At 44.8% G+C, this 16,957-nt stretch overlaps 1 protein-coding gene across 1 annotated transcript; it reads right to left on the minus strand.

Annotated features, from left to right (window-relative positions):
* Window positions 1-544: 544 nt before the first annotated feature.
* On the minus strand, window positions 545-3,171 carry LOC149331517 (uncharacterized). The gene is made up of 2 exons (XM_089557356.1): window positions 3,159-3,171; window positions 545-2,198 (listed from the first exon to the last, which is right to left on the minus strand). Exons 1-2 carry the CDS (start codon window positions 3,169-3,171, stop codon window positions 1,579-1,581), a joined length of 633 nt encoding a protein of 210 aa, XP_089413482.1. The 3' UTR covers window positions 545-1,578.
* Window positions 3,172-16,957: the final 13,786 nt, after the last annotated feature.

Consider the following 16,957-nt stretch of genomic DNA (forward strand, 5'->3'; position numbering starts at 1 on the left):
ACTTAAGACTTTACATAATTTTTAGAAATATGCTTTTTGAGCTAGAAGAGCGCTTTTTTTGGCATAGCTTGGTGAGCGATGTAGTACATAAGAAAACAGCTAAGATGTGCAAGAACTAGCAGACTTGTTAATATTGAATAGTTAACTTTTCATCTATTGTCAGGCACATGATTATGAAGAGTCGTGTAGCCCACTAAATTTAATATCCGTATCAGTTTTTAGAATTTTGAAAACGCAGTTACCCTCGCTGCTGTAGCCCAACAAATTTTGGCTGAATCTTGCCAAAATACATGCACACCTCAAAAGTTTGCAGGTAAAGCAACCTCTCCAGAGAACTTAACTTGTCAAAACAGCCAAAATTTGATGGGGCAACAGCAGCGAGGGTAACTGCTTTTTCGAAATTTTAAAAACTGACATGGATACTACTTCCTGTGGGATACATGCCTCTTAGTAATTAAGGAACCTGATGGTAATAGTTAAAAGTTAACTATTCAATATTAGGTAACCAGCCTACTCGTTAGCATGTCCTAGCTGTTTTCTGATGATGGTATGCCCAAAAATGTGCTCTTCTAGGTCAAAAAGCCTATTTTTAAAAAGCATGTAAAGTCTTAGGTGAAACACCCTGTACAAAGTGACAGGAGCTGCATTTCATTGAATCAAGCCAATGTAGCTGTAATGACTTTAATGCACGAATTAGCAAACCAATGCCAAAAAAATTTACATACGATGCATAACTGTCAGATAAACAGGTAGCCTTTTCTTTTCGCAGCACTCATGTTAGGGAAAGGCAAGAGCATGCGCTAGCAAAAGAATGATTAAGTGAAGATGAAAGCTGAGTGTTTGGGAGACAACAGCTTAATAAAGTTGAATGGAGGAAGTACTTCACCACTTGAGACACCTACACACTTGAAAAGACGTGTCTTGCCCGTAAATCACGAAGGTTAGAATACTACCTGCTTCATGTCAGATTAAAAACCATCAAGGGAAACTATTCTATTGTTTAGGAAAACCTAAATCTATGAAATTTGCCACTGTATTCATGTTTTTCAAGCTGCATAAGATGCATTTATTGCTGTGAAAATTGGTTTATAGAAGTGAATGGCGGTGTAGTCTACCATCAGGAATTCGTGCACCAAAAAGCGCCTTGACTTCATCACTCTGTGCTTGTAAAGACAGCCACTACCTGCAATTCTCTCTTTCATCTTTCCTAATACATAAAACTGTTTTGAGAGTAAGTAGCTTCGTTGCCATTTGAACATCGCAGCCTTTAATCTGTCGTCAGTGTCCCTTTAGAGCAACCATGAATCTGGAAGTATTGTTGGAATCGAAAAGAGAGGATATGCGGGCCTTCGATGATTTAAACACAAATTGCCTGTTTGGGGGCTTAATGCACACATGCTTCACCTGAAGGAACACCATCTAAAGAGCAACACTGTACCAATCTGTAGTGACGGCAGGTGAATGCATATTTCACAAATGAATTTTGTCAACATAGCAGTTACATTGCCAGCATAAGCATATTTGTAGATAAGCTAGGAATGGTTGTCATAGTTAACTATATGAAACGGCAGTAGAACATTATGGAACTCCAGTAACTGAAGAGTGCTCTCTCTCTTCATGGAGTTCCAAACTGCGCTTCTTAGCAAACGCCTTTGTGCAGAAGCGACACTGAAACGGTTTCTCGCCCTTGTGGGATCGCACATGACTCGCGAGGTGTTCCTTTTGTTTAAAGGTCATGGGGCACAGCTGGCATTGGTACGGCCTCTCTCCTGTGTGGGTGCGAACATGTTTAACCAAGTGGTGCCTAAGTTTAAATCTGTTGCCACAGTGCTCACAGCGGAAAGGACGCTCTCCGGTGTGGATTCGATGGTGTTTACTCAATTGTCCTGCCCACTTAAATCTGCTGCCACAGATGTCGCACTGATATGGACGCTCATTGGTGTGAATGCGAAGGTGTTGATCCAGGCTCCATTTCCTCACAAAGGTCTTCTTACAGTGGTTGCACTGGCGTAGCTGGTTGGCTCTGTGTTTACTCTGGCGATTTTCCATGTCAGTACGAGGAGTGTCTACACCATGGGGTGAAGGAGACCTCTTCACACGTGCATATTCTCCAGGAGATGGCTCACGGCTCTGATGCGTGGAGGCCAAACCTGCATTGTCCAGAGCGTTTGCAGTCAACCACAGCACCTCACATGTCGCTGCTCACATGGCACTAAGGCCACAAGAAATTGAATGCAGAAAGCAACCATAAACAACTGTCATACAAATATAGGCAACATTTGAGTCAAAAGCTTGATGCTAAAATGAACTCAGCATTAAAACAAAGTTTTCTACAGTGATGTTCCCTTGCCGAGGCGCTAATGTTTGATTATAAAGAGAAATAGATGCACCAAGCCAAGCCAGCTTAGAATCAAGTTAACAGCTGTGTACTTTCACTATTTCACTCACCTCATTAATGATCTCATGACAACAATGACCTTGTATATACGCACAGGCTAAGAATGTCTATCTAATAAAACCAGTGGCGATGTGCTATAAATAGGAGTTGGTCCTTGTGGTTTAAACCGAAAGAAACCAATAAAAGTATGTTGAAATTAGTTTTTGGAATTCGGCTTCAACTGAAAAAGATCAATATTCTTGGTATGCAAAGCTGGCTGTTGAGTTCGAGTTACATTCAGTCCAAGTTCAAAATTTATCTAAGTACGGAAGCCAGGGGCACAATGAGACGGTGGAAATGTTGGCTGAGCTGCGCAGTTAAGTGATTTGACAAATTTTTCCACTTGCCTGCATGCCTCTGCAGACCAGGAAGCACAACCACCTTGCCGTCTGCAAGCTAAGCGGTGCTTGTTCACTACCACCAACCGCGTAGAGCAGTTAGTTGGTCAAGCAGATTTAAAAACTGCATTAGGGACTCTGACATGAAACCATGCATGGTTGTCATAAAAAGTATTCTGGTCAGGCTGCGGCAACGAATGAGCCTCAGTTACATCACTGCAATCAACACCCATGTCACGTGGAGCCCCAATGCTTTGCTCAACCCAATGCAATAAGCCAAAGAAAATTTGCCAATCTAGCTTGTAGAAGTCAATTTTCACTGGCGTTCTTGTCTGCTGGCCATCTGACTAAAATGTGCTAGTTTTTAATGATGAAAGATATACCTTCAACAAGCATACTTCCAAGTGAAAAACTGGTGATAGATTAATTACTGGTAAAAGAAGCGCTCATGCTGAAGAAATTCCTAGGCAGACTATGCGACTTCTGAGCACACAAAACTCCACATTAAATCACTGAAGAAAGTCAACAATTCACTGAGAGTCAATAATTCAAGTCACTAACTCATTGCTAGCATTGATGATTTTGAGGAGCAAAATTCATAGCAAAATTATAAAGATATATATAATTATAAAATAGAAGCTCAATTTTCATAAAAAAGTCCACAAATACAACTGTATATTACCAGAACCACAAGGGACAAACAAAAGAAGGCAATTATGAATACCAGAGGCACTGAAGGAATAAAGTAAGGCGACAGATGGCACACAAAATGCACAGGTGCAGAAGAACTACCTCTGCACCAGCACATTTTTTTTTTACCAGAGACTTCAGCAAATAATCCAAACGTTTCTTTGGCATGCAGTTTCTCTATGCTCAGATACAATGTCTCACTAGGAATATTTCACAACACACATCCTCCACATCCGGCTCATCTGGATGAGTTCTTGATGCAACAAAATACATTTAGAGGCATTCCACTTCACAGACGCTACTATTTACATCACTTAATGCACTATTCACGAAACTCTGAAAGTCAATCCATTGGGTCCATGAACGTTGGAATATTTTTTGGAGAAATCCTTCCACTGGTAGCCCATACTAAATCTCCAGACGGTGTTGGTTCAGATGTCTGCAAAGTAAAAGCGAGAAAAATAGCCAAAATTAAAAAAAGGCCCAGTGCTAACAGCAAAAGCACATGTACACTGTGTGTTCAAGAACTGTCATTTCAGGACCCTGTGTGACTTTGAAAGGTAGATTATAGTTAGGCCAACTGGAAGCAACTAACAATTGCTGCTTGAAGAGCAGCAGCAGGGAACACATACTATTTGATTATGCATTTGTTTGGCATGAGGAAAAGCGCTTTGCGAACTTGCTTCAGTAGCACATTAGAATAAATGGCTCTTCTCATAGGTTTTCTGTCGACAAAGCTTGGTTGTACTGCAGATTTCCAAAAAGCAGAGACTGCTGATGGTAAAAAAGAAAAGTTTCTGAGTTCATTGGCACATACTTTCTTGACCAATCCGTCATGGAACCCAAACTGTACCCCCTCTCAGACGAAAATTTCTTTCAGTACAATACAAGACTGCACAGTGGTGTTTCATGTCTTTGCTCACTTGTTTTTTGCTTTGCACTTGCATACGCTTAATGGTTGAATGGGTTTGTCTGTCCAGTATTCTTGTACTTAGGTCTCACAGCGAGTGCTAAAATTGGCTTTAACTGGATTTCCACATGTATGCCTGTGAACCAGGTCGTTGAGTTGTGTACAGCTGTCACTGGAGTGGCCAGATTGTTACAAATAGTTGCCAGAGTGGATGCAAAAGTGCGTGTGTTAGAAGCCCCTGCTGTAAAAACACTGCTTCAGACGCTGCAATGGTACAGCTATGCTTGCCTGCTTGTCCACCCTGATGATTTCCGTAGTTGGTACAAGCAAGTATCCCGCTAAGGCAGATAGTGTACCTTCCAGTGTGCAAGTTACGCGTATGCCCACAACATTAGGCAACCAAGCCTTATGATTCCGTTAGTCAAGCATGGGAGCTCTTGCCTCACCGGTTATTATAACATACTCCTGCAACAAGCTAGCGAACTTGGAGATCAAGCTGAGATAAAGAGTGGTGCCACAAATTTAAAGGCACCCGACTTTATGCCAACACTCCAGTAGACAAAGTACTCGGAACCAAACTTAAGAAATGAGCATGGACTGATTCACAACCCAAACTTTTTCAGGATGCTTTCATGTAACAACTCAAGACCACAAACTAAGGTAAGGGAAAGTGTGAATACATTGAAAGCCATGGATCATTTTGCACATGCAGTCACATCACAAATGGGTTCACAAGAGGAAGGTGGCAAGTACACAGGAAAAGGATAATTTCTGAAGAACTAATGTGGACTAATTTACAGTTTTGACAACAAACACACTGCATAGAGAATTCAAAGAGCATTGACTAGAATGAAGGAGTGCACTGCTCCAGCATCAAGCAAAGTTGTCATGTGCAATATCGAGCACACTTAAAAAAACCGTTAGTATCTGAAGCGATAGCTTCATAGACTTGCTGTCTGGCGAGGGTGCCTAATGAGGGGTGTAGGAAGCACCGCGCAACTTTTTTGTAAGGACCGGCAAATGTTTCTTCCCTCCCCTCTGGCGCTATCACTCAACGCCTCCTCCTTCTTCTGATATAAACCTTGAAAAACAAAATGTGAAGAAGGAGAAAAAATTGCAACTTGCATTGTGTTGTATAAAATCACTGGGATCCTGCAAACCATGCATTAAGTGTTCGTTACAGATGTAAAAAATTAAACATAGAGAGTAAACAATCAAAGAGAAAACAAGTGCCACCAGTTGTCCAGGCATTCCAGAAATTCATGATGATGACCATCAACAACAAGCTGCAGTGTTACATGACAGGAACAATAGAAGTAAAACTAAATGCAAATCATTAACACTTCTGCACATTCTGTAGCACACTGCGACTACTTGCTTAGACCTAAACGTGCAAAGAAAGGCATCACAGTGCAAACTACATGCTCATAGCAACAGATATCACTCATGCAGTGCCAGAATTGTAACTGACAGTATGAAATTCAGTTCTTTCTGATGACTACAATAAGCAAGACTACAAGAATGTTTTCTATCTGCGAATGCAATAAAATGCACATAAGCTATGGGTTTATTTTCACGGGAGTTGAAATTCACTCTAGTAATATCTGACTGCAATACAATGAAAGCTACTGCTGCTGCTCATGCAGAGATGTTTTCCAAAGCAAATCCCCTTTCATACGAGCACATGAGCCATTCAGAGTTCATCATAAACAGACAAGAAGTAAACTAAGGCAAAGGCAACTCACACATGCAAACACAAAACACACACCATGACACCAGAAAGCAAAAGTGTGAAGAGAGCACACCTGGTAGTTTAAATGAAATAAAAAAAACACAAGCAGTGACATGAGACTCTACATGGACTTGCGTCAGAGCTCTAGTTACTTTGATGCACACAGATGGTATGAGGGACAGAGAAGCAGTTCTTTGCATGCAAAGACACTGCTCTGCAGTCATATGGGGACTGAAACTGGCGGATATTTACACAAAGGCTACGGATGCTGCAGCGGAAGCATCGATGGCTGATATGGCCATAGCTCGCAACTGGAACCATCCACTTGCAGTAATTGACAAGGAGGAAGCAGCGTGCAACATTATGTTTTTAAGCTGCTTCAACATTTGAGAGAATTCCTTTCATCACACTTTCCTATGTGGGCAGTGCATAGCTATTGAAGACGCCCCAAAAAACTGAATGCCACTCACTGGCACACAACTGTGATGCAGTGTATAAATAAGAACTGCTCCATTGCACCAAGTGGCAATTATGCACATATACAATATCTACTTGTGTAATAAACCCACTCCATGCTTTCATCACTTAAAATTTACGTCCTTTTTTTTTCTTTAACCTCATCTAAAAAAGCGCACACATGACCACACCTTGGCAGCACTGCTGAAGAACTGATAGCGAAAAGTGACATTGAAGCCTTCCATCAGGTGCCAAAGTTAAAAATTGATAAGGCAGAAAACATTGCATTGCAGTTCCAAGACATGCATGAAGTGGGACGCTGTCCTGAAGAAGACCAAGAAAGCACGCCTAACAAATGATGATCCAGGTCTTGACAACCAAGCCCCTGTTTTTGCGGATGAACATCTTTGTCCTGCTCTCAAGAAACTGCTTGCGATGGCTGTAAAAAAAAGCACGAACACAAATGGAAATCAGTCTGGTCATACAGTGGCAAAATCTATGCAAAGCAAACAGATAGAAGGCAGCTCAGCCGTGTTGATAGAGCAAGAAATTGATCTCAAAAAAATATTTTTGTCGTCAGTATAGGGCTTGTTTATTTGATTACGCAGACTAACTAGTGCACTATGCGTTCTATAGATTCTGTTATGAAATATCAAGAATTAATTTGCCCTAAAGATGTTGAAACTCCTGCAAAATCTTGAAAATTTGTTCCTTATATCAATGCACGGTCTGTGAATGGAAAGGAGACCATTCTTACTTCATTTCTGGATGACCTTAGCTTTAAATTTAGTATTGTGATGTTATTGGAAATGTGGTATCTTGATAGTTGCCAAATGTTAAAATTACAAGGTTATAACAATTTCTTTTTAAATCGTACTGACAGACGAGGTGGTGGTGTTGCAGTTCGTGTCATGGCGAGAAAGGACTGTGAAATCGCACCTGACTTTAGCAAAGTAACATCTCATTTTGAGGTAACCGCCTTACAATGCGAAAAAGAAACCATATTTGTTGTATATTGTTCACCAGGAGGCAATATAAAACCTTTCATTATCTGCCGCTGTGGCTCAATGATTATGGTGCTCAGCTGCTTACCCAGAAGACGCGAATTCGATACCAGCCACGACGGTCGAATTTCGATGAAGGCGAAATTATAGAGGCCCATGTACTGTACAATGTCATGGCAAGTCAAAGAAGCCCAGGTGGTCAAATTTTCCGGAGGCCTTCACTACGGCGTCCCTCATAGCCTGAGTAGCTTTGGGGCGTTAAACCCCCATTAACCATAAACAAAAATTTGTCATTCAGTTTTATAGATATTGCTGGGATATGTGCGCAGCAACAATTTCCACCTTGTCCGCAGTGGCGATTTTAACATCCCAACTACCACATGAAATCAGCCCAATATTGTAAATAAATGGTTTTGCTCGTGCCTTTGTTGGACCGGCCTTTGCGAATATATTTCTAATACTGGGAAGATTAATTGTGCTCCTCGGAATAAATATACTTGATTACACCAACACTACTCGAAAATTTAACACTGTGTTGCAATCTTCTTGTTTTCTAAACCTAATCAAAATACATACAAGAGTTATTGTCAATACGCAATCAGCACTAAATTTCATTTTGACAAATATTAATACCAGGGTTCATAGCTCTGGTACTTTCATTTCTGTTATGCCCTTTCATAGTAATAGTACAGAAACAAGAGAACACAAGGAGATCATTATAGTTCAATCCATCACTCAGAATACTTTTGAAATGTTCGAACAATTGACGTGATTACTTATGATTGGCCTTGAGTCCTCAGCAAAATGAAGATGAATGATGCTTACGATGAATTTATTAAAATCTTTGTGAACACATATGCAATAGATTTTCTGTTGATGCCACTCAAGGTGTCAAGGAAAACGAGAAAACTGTGGATATACCGGGAACATTTAGGATTGATCAGAAAGAAAAATCGTCTTTATCATTTTTTTATCTGATCACACCGCTATGAAAAATTACTATGTGTGGCTGCGAACTGAAAGATCGCGACCTGGCTGAACACATGAACCAGTACGTCCTTTGTAAACATTGCAACACTGACTAGTACTCCACCAGATGCAGTTGCCCTAGCTTATAATTGTGTTGAAAGCTTATTTCTTGCTCCTACAGATGAGAACGAAATATGTAGCACATTCAGGGTCTAAATAATAGTAGATCCCTGGATACTGACAATATTCAAATTAAACCTGTTAAATATGCATCAAAATTGCTAATGTCTGCCCTTGTTTATATCTTTAACCTGGTACATGAGTCAGGTATATTTCCAACTGCTATGAAATGTGCACGGGTATCTATACAATATAAAGGCGATGATCACACACTTGCATCCAATTACCGGCTAATTTCCGTATTTCCAGTATTTTGCAAGGAATTAGAAAAGCTAATTTTTTGTCATATTACAATATTTTATGATAAAAAAGGTATTTTAACAGATTCACAGTATAGTTTTAAGAAGGGTCAGTCCACTGAGGCTGCATTGCTAGCCCTGAAACAAACAATTTTGGAAAATACTGATGATAATTTATTGACAGCCCAAGTTTTATCGATTTCAGCAAAGCGTTCGACTGCATTGATCAGAATATTCTCATTGATAAACTTTCATCGTATGAAATTCATGGGACAGGTTTGGCTTTTCTACACTCCAACTTGGAGAATAGGAATCAGTGTGTATGCATAAACGACCAAAGGTCATCTCACTTGCAATAACAAGTGGCGTACAACAAGGAAGTATTTTGGGTCCCCTTTTATTTAATATTTACCTAAACGATATTGAAAATGATCGACTCCTCAGTTCAATTTGTGATCTATGCATGCTGACGATAGTATGTACCTTACTAATTTCTGAGAGTAATACCAGCCAACTAATCGCAGCATGCAACCATATCCTCAAAAAACTATCAGCATGGACCACTGTAAATCAAATCAAGGTTAACCCAATTAAATCTAAAGGTGTTATCTTCCGTGCTAAGAATAAAGTAGTTCATCCACTACATTCACTCATTTTTCAAAACCAGCAAATAGAGTCTTGGTGTATTCTTTTCTTCCCACATTTTAAATGGGATGCTCATATATCCCACATAAAAGCTCTCTGCTGTCGCCGGTGCAACCTCACGATGCCACACATTCTTTCCCATAAGCGCCAAACTTTAAATACATTACGCTCTATTTTTCTTTCACATATGTTACTGTAACCTGGTCTGGGCAACAACTAATGCAAATATGCATAAACTTTCCGTCTTGCAATGAAAAATTATCCGTCTGATCGTAAACTCTGAAGCAACGTCGAGTATTAATCCCAGAACAGCAATGTCACTCAATGTGAACCGTGTAGAAAAAAAAAATTCAGGGACACTTTGACTGTCTAAAGTGCGTAAAGGCGAAATCGTTTTCAGCACCACTTTCCCTATGTGACACTGGTGACGTCACCACTGGATGACGTCACATATAATTGATGACAAAGCGATGACAAATTACTAATTAGTGACTAATTTTTGATTGACTAAATACTAACTGCTAATTAATGACGCTTAAGCTTCGCCTTTAGGAGTGGAAGACGACAGCGTGTTGTAGCGCTGCCAGGCAGTTCACGGAACGCCACCACCCATTCGGCGCGATGCCTTGCCCTTTGAACGCAATGCTTTTTGAGGAAAGGAAATGGCGCAGTAATTCTTTGTCATCTCGGTGGACACCAGAACCGCACCCTACAGGAAGGGGGGAACGTCACCACCCGTTCGGCGGGATGCCTTGCCCTTTGAATGCGACGCTTTTTGAGGGAAGGGAATTGCTCTGTCATCTCGGTGGACACCCGAACCGCACCGTACATGAAGGGAGGAAGTGGGAGTGAAAGAAGAAAGAGAACGAGGGGCCGTAATGAAGAAATTGAAAATCGTATTAAAGGAGGGTAAATTACACAGTAACTGTCTCGTATATCTCGATGGACACGCACCCGTCAAAACGCGGACACATGTGCCGATACGCGGCTGTCGATACGGCTGCCGACACGGCTGCTAACGACAGTATGAGGCATTAAAAGCTTTCGCCTTAAAAATTAGCTGCGGTTAACTACATGCTGAACCTGGATACGCGGTTTGGCGTCTGTAACGCGTTCCGGACACTGGATAGGCGTCGCGTCCAACCGGCTACCCTGGCAGGTGGCAGTTAATAGTTGATCGCAAGAGTCTGCTCACCCAATGAACGCAGCTGCGCTGCCGCGCACCTGCCACAACGTTGTCAGCGGTAAGGCATGCAGCCCACATCTCTCTCTCACCCCCTCCCCACCCCGTACCTCAAAGCGCGATTCAGGACAGGGAGCCAGTTATGCACATTTCCTTTCCTTAAAATCATCGGAGTCTAAATGGGCGTCTAAAACATAACGCCAATGAACAAAACGAACGCCGACGGCCTAAGGCTTAAGCGCCGCGTTTCTGCCCCAATCCCACACGCCACAATTTAAGATGTGCGGAAAACACACCTGACGGTGGACAGAACGTGAGAGGCGCACTTCTGCACACCATGCCTCGTCAAAAAAATTACTGAGAGACAGTTTGGAAATTCTAAAGTGTGCTTGGCGAAACCAACCCACCGTACATGGATCGTCGCACGCGCATTCGCTCCTTGTGCTTCCGCGGCGCTTGGTGTCGGGAGAATCTGCCGTCCGCTGCCGCTTCCCCGAACCGCTTGGCGCAGAATCACTGGGCCGCTTCAGAACCGTGCGTCTCTCACACACGACTGCAACGAGACTTCTGGCGACGGAGCGGCTGTACAGCTACCACTGCCGACGCGCGCGCGCTAGTTCTACCGTTACAATGTGACGTCACGGTTGCTATGAGCAGCTGCGCCCCCTCCGGCGCGCCGGTTGATGAGGAGGGGAGAAGGTTGCGCCGCTGCGCGGGGGAGAGGTCACAGTTGGCACGATTTCATCGCACGGACGGACATCGCGAGTATGAGCCATAAAAGGCTTTCGCCTTAAAAGAGGTATCGGAGTGCCAAGCCAGCCGCCAAGGCACACGCCAGCTAGCCTCCCGCCACCATGTCAGGCTCCACCCAAACACCGCACAGCCGCTCTATGATCCGCAAGCCCCAGGCCCTGCGGCTCACCCCGGAGTCCTTCCTGGTTCTGCAGCCTGCCGCACAGAAACAGCCGTCTAACCCTAACAAGCCCAAGGCCCGGACCCGCTCCTGGTTCTGAACCATGCCACCACCACCTCCAGTCGTCCAGAGACCACCCACTGGCCGCTGCACTATTGAGGTGAGCAGGGCAGGCATAGCCTCTCGGAACTCCACCAACATCCCCTATGAAGAGCTGCTGTGTGTACGCACACAGCTCGCCTCCCTCCAAACCACCAGCAGCCACCTCCAGGCCCAGCTGCATGCCCATCAGCAGGCCCGAACCGCTGCCCCAGCGCCAGTGGCCCAGGCTGTTCCTACCTCCACTCTTCCACTGCACCTCTCCCTACTCGCGAACCATTGGCCAAGAAGCGGGCTGCAACTCCCGCTACCTCTCTGACCACAGCAACCCCAGCCGAGCGAACCCTAGTCCTCCCAAACTCGGAGGGAGGAGGAGGCCACAATTCAAGGCTCGGTGCAGACGGCCACCCAGGCCTTCACCAGTGCATTCTCCAACCTCACTAGCCATTTAGACTTTCGCTCCCCAAATTCATGAGCGATTTAATGATCAAGAGGCTCGCCAAGCGACAGCTTGTGCTGCTGCATGGCCTAAAAGGAAGGCCCAGCTCCACACCTCCTCTAATTTCTCCAAGGCAAACGACACCTTCAGTGATGGCGAGACCATGCACTAGCCTCACCATCTGGTAGTGGAACTGTCGAGGTTTTGGTTCCAAGCGGAGACTGGCTCACTAGTTCCTAGCACGGGCAGATTGCCCCGACATGCTCATGCTGGAAAAGCCCTCCAATCCCCTTATCATACCCAGCTACGTGCCCATCGTCCCCATTTCTCCTACACCCACTCAGGTTGCTGTTCTTGTATGCAGTGAGTGCACACCATCTCCCACCCATCCCCGAAATAGATCAACTTCTCATCGAACTTGTGGTGCAGCGCACTCGGGATAATATAGTCTCTTCATCCTCAACATATACAGGCACCCAGAGTGGCTGCCGCACGACTTCAACTGACTATTCACACTTGCCAAGCACGACACACAAATGCCTCCTCGTAATTGTAGAGGATTTCAATGCCCTACACAGGGCCTGGGGCTACACAGCCGACATCTACAAAGGGTGCAGGGTATGGCTCGCAGCTCAGCAGGCCGGCTTCTCCCTTCTCACAGACCCCACCACCCCTACTTGCATCGGGAGCAGCGTCTGCGCAGACACTGCTCCCAACCTCACCTTCACCCACCGCCTCCCGCACTCTACGTGGTGTAACACTCAAGTGAATCTGGGTATTGATCACTACATTATCGAGATTCTCCTACAAGCAGGCCAAATATGCAGACCCTCTTGTGGTGCTACCATCACAAAGTGGGACTCGTTCCACACCTCCCGGACAGCTTGCACTCTAGACCCTATATCAGACAAAGCTTGTTGGTCTGACCAACTCCAGCATGACCAACTCCTGACTAACCAATGCAGCTGTATTAGAAGGCCTCCAAGCATGTACAAATACCATGTACAAAACCACCATGCATGTACAAATACGTCCATGATTTCCTCTCTGAACGCATAGCCACACTCACCTTGGGCGCAGACTGGCTCCCCAGTGTCTCAGTGGGAGCACGAGGAACGCCTCAGGGTCCTGTGCAATCTCCTATCCTCTTCAACATATCCATTCCCTAAGTTCCCCGTCAAATCGCCCAAGTCCCCGACATAAATTTCAGATTCTATGCTGACAATATCGCTGTCTGGGCCAATCGAGGAAGTTATGCCAACATTGAAGACAGCCTACAGTCAGCTCTCAACATCATGAACTCCTATGTTTACACGCGCAGCCTAGCCTGGTTCTCTTCCAAATCAGAACTCTTCCTCTATCGCAACAAGCCGCACGATCCCACCAACCCTCCAATCTCATTCACGCTACGGAACCACCTAATTGCCATTGTCTCCTAGATTTGCATCCTGGCACTCGTTCTTCACTCCAACGGCGTGCACGACGACACCCTCCAAGCTCTCCAGACCCAAAGCCAGCAAGTCACTCATCTAATCTGGTGCGTGGCGAACCACCGCGCAGGTCTGCTTGAGAGGAACACTCTCCGCCTCACCCAAGACTACATCATGAGTCGCATGGCTTACTCATTCCCCTACCTCCCTCTAAAGCAGAAGGAGCGAGACCGCATCATTGCACTCCTCAGGAGCTGCACAAAGGTCGCCCTTCACCTTTCTGGCAGCTCCTCTACTGCCCGTCTCCTCAGACTCGGTACCCACAACACATTTGAGCAGCTGGAAGAAGCCACTCTAACAGTGCAGCTGACTAACCTGTTGGGCACCGCAGCAAGCTGCTCTCTAGTCTGTTAGTTAGGCATCGCCCCGATCACCCATCCTTCTAAAGGGGGTTCCCCTACCTTCAGACCTATGCTCTCATCTCATCATCCTTCCCATCCCTAAGAACATAACCCTGAGCACGACGGAGTATGCATGGCGTCCACACCAAAGCACTGCACAAGCCGTACGGCGACAGTTCCGAAGTAGCCTACGTGTACATGGCAGCGTACTCATCGGGCTACCAAATGGTCCTCGCTAACACTAACATTCAGGACCGATTACTCGCATCAGGCTCCATCACCAACGACTCATCCAAAATTGCAGAGGAAGTGGCCATTGCGCTCGCTCTCATCTCCACCTCTGCCACCAAAATTCTCTCTAACTAAAAATCCACCCTTTCCAATTTCGACAAAGGCCTGATAGCTCCACCGTGGCTCGGCTTCTACGCTTCTGGCATCCCACAGCCCCATAACCCTTATCTGGACGCTCGCACACGCAGGCTTACCGGCTGACGAGGAGGTCCAATCTCTCACCCGAGGTCTCACTGTCCGAGCCAGAGTTAGACCCCTTCCGCCATCCCGGGAGCGTCTGCTTACTTTCAGAGATATCCTTACCCAGTACCGAGGTACCCCGCGTGTTTATGTAATAGTTTACATATCGCTGCCTCCCTCCCTAACTCTAACCCAGGCCTCCCACTGGTGCCAACTCCAGACTAGTACTGATCCCTACCCTATTCTTCATGCCCACTACCCCGATCAGTACCTTTCCTCCTGTAAGCTCTGCAGGAAACCGGGAGACTTCATTCACATCCTCCTCACATGCCCTACATTCCCACACCCTCCAACCCCAACCATGCCGGAGTCATACTGAGAGACTCTCCTGGCCAACTCAGCTCCTGCTGACCAGCGCTGGATAATTACCGATGACTTGAAGCGGATCGCCCTCCAAGGGCTGTTCTTTGCCCTTTAAGCGCAGCTCCCTAAGAGCTGCCTCGTGGCACGTGAGGAGGGGGGGGGGGTTTGCCCCCTCCCCCTCTTTATTGCTTGGAAATAAATGTTTCCACCACTACCACCACAACGCATGCAGCACACATCTGTCACTACCGCAACATAGCTTAAAGCACGACTGAGGCCCATGGGGCCAACTATGTGTCTTTCCTTTGCTTTCGAAGCTCCCACTCTTCATCGATTTCATAGCTTAAAGCGCAACAATGGTGCCCACTGTCCCAGGGGGCCAGTTACGAACCTCTCTTTTCCTTTGCTCTATCTGAAGGTCAAATAAAGGTGAAATCTACAGACACGGTGACCTTGGCTTCACCTAGCGTAGTGAAGGTTTTGCTTCAAAATCTATGAATTTTGTTTGTTGCAAATATTCTACTTTTCTTCCACAGCTATGAGCAATTTCTTAGCACAGCTTGCAGGTCTTGAACATTGTTTTAGTACTGTCAACACTCGATATACTGACACTTGGTCTCTACCACAGTTTAGAACCAGTTACAAAGTACAGTCCTTGACCCATAATCTTCCATTATCCAAAAAATTCAATCCCAAATAGTGCGGACTTGAAGTGAGCCATGCGTTCGTCATTTGATAATGTGGTGACAGATACACTGCATCGCGGATTACTTAAGGGGTACTGCAGGTCCTTTAAATCGTGGCAACTCATGCTAACGCATGGAAAGGGATTCGGAAATAAGAACGGGATGGTCTCTGGGCAAACCATTTCATTATTACATTACAATTACTTACTGCCTGCTTTTATTGCTTTTCAGCGGGAACACCTAGTTTGTGCTAGGCAGTCAGAAGAGAGAAGAGGTGCAGAGAATTCTGTAAACTGAAGTGCCCAAAAATCAGCTCTGGGAGAGTACAGGCAGATCACGCTTTTTCAGCCAAGGGTGGATTTAAGGGGTGTATTAGAGAGGACGGGTGTGCTCATCATGACGACAAATTTTTCCAAGAAATGCAATGGTCGTCATTAGAGCCCCCTGCCCAAATGGCACATTGAGAGTCACTCATAATTTGACCCAGTTCTCAGCCGATCCTTTCCCACAAGTAAACTGTCCAAGTAGATTTTACTAAATGTGTAAAGTGAATACATATGCAGGGCCCCTTTGTCTCGTTCCAATACGAATAATGAATGAAAAGCAGCACAATCAGTGCTCAAACAAAAACTGAAAAACATGCATGTGAGCACACATTTTAATCTGTTGAAATATGTAATTGGGCTAGCTGTTTTACTATGGCTGGCACAATAAAGCTTCATTACTAGATGCTGTTCACTTCCCATCATTAAAGGCTGTGACGTATATTTAGGATTGAAGAGAACCCAAATAAGGAGACCCATACTTTTTATCATCTGCTAGGGAAAGTGACAGGGGGTTCTGTACCACAGTCGTCACAACAGAACCCATTCCCAAGCCCAGCTGCACACCGCGATCACAGAAACAATTTTTCCGACAGAGTCCTATCGGACCCTTTGCTCACATTGTCCTTATATCTCAGGAACACCTCGGCGACATTCTCTCTTTGCAGCAGATTTACTCGAGCTTTTGGTTACGACTGATGACGATCATGCAGTTAAAGCAACAGGAGACCAGGCAAGGCTATCGCTTTAAAAAGCACTCAGAGCTTGCAAGCACTGTTGTGTTGGGGTTAGTGGTGCATAAGCATCCAAGGCTTATCCCTATTACTACAGTTTTTCCTACGTAAGCATCCGTTTCTGAACCATCAGTATAAAAGTCAGTGAAACCATTGCATTTTTCCTAAAGTGCAAGAAATTCTTGTACTATATGTTGTTGTGCCTTTTGATTTTTATGGAACTGTGTCAGAGTGAATAAATTGCTGATTGCAGGAAAATTGTACCATGGAGGCAGTGGATCGCGTCTTTGTGCAATGCTAGGTAATGTACGTGTT

The sequence above is a fragment of the Amblyomma mixtum genome, chromosome 8 (genome assembly GCF_055824585.1).
Source record: "Amblyomma mixtum isolate Tamu chromosome 8, ASM5582458v1, whole genome shotgun sequence".
Taxonomy (NCBI): domain Eukaryota; kingdom Metazoa; phylum Arthropoda; class Arachnida; order Ixodida; family Ixodidae; genus Amblyomma; species Amblyomma mixtum.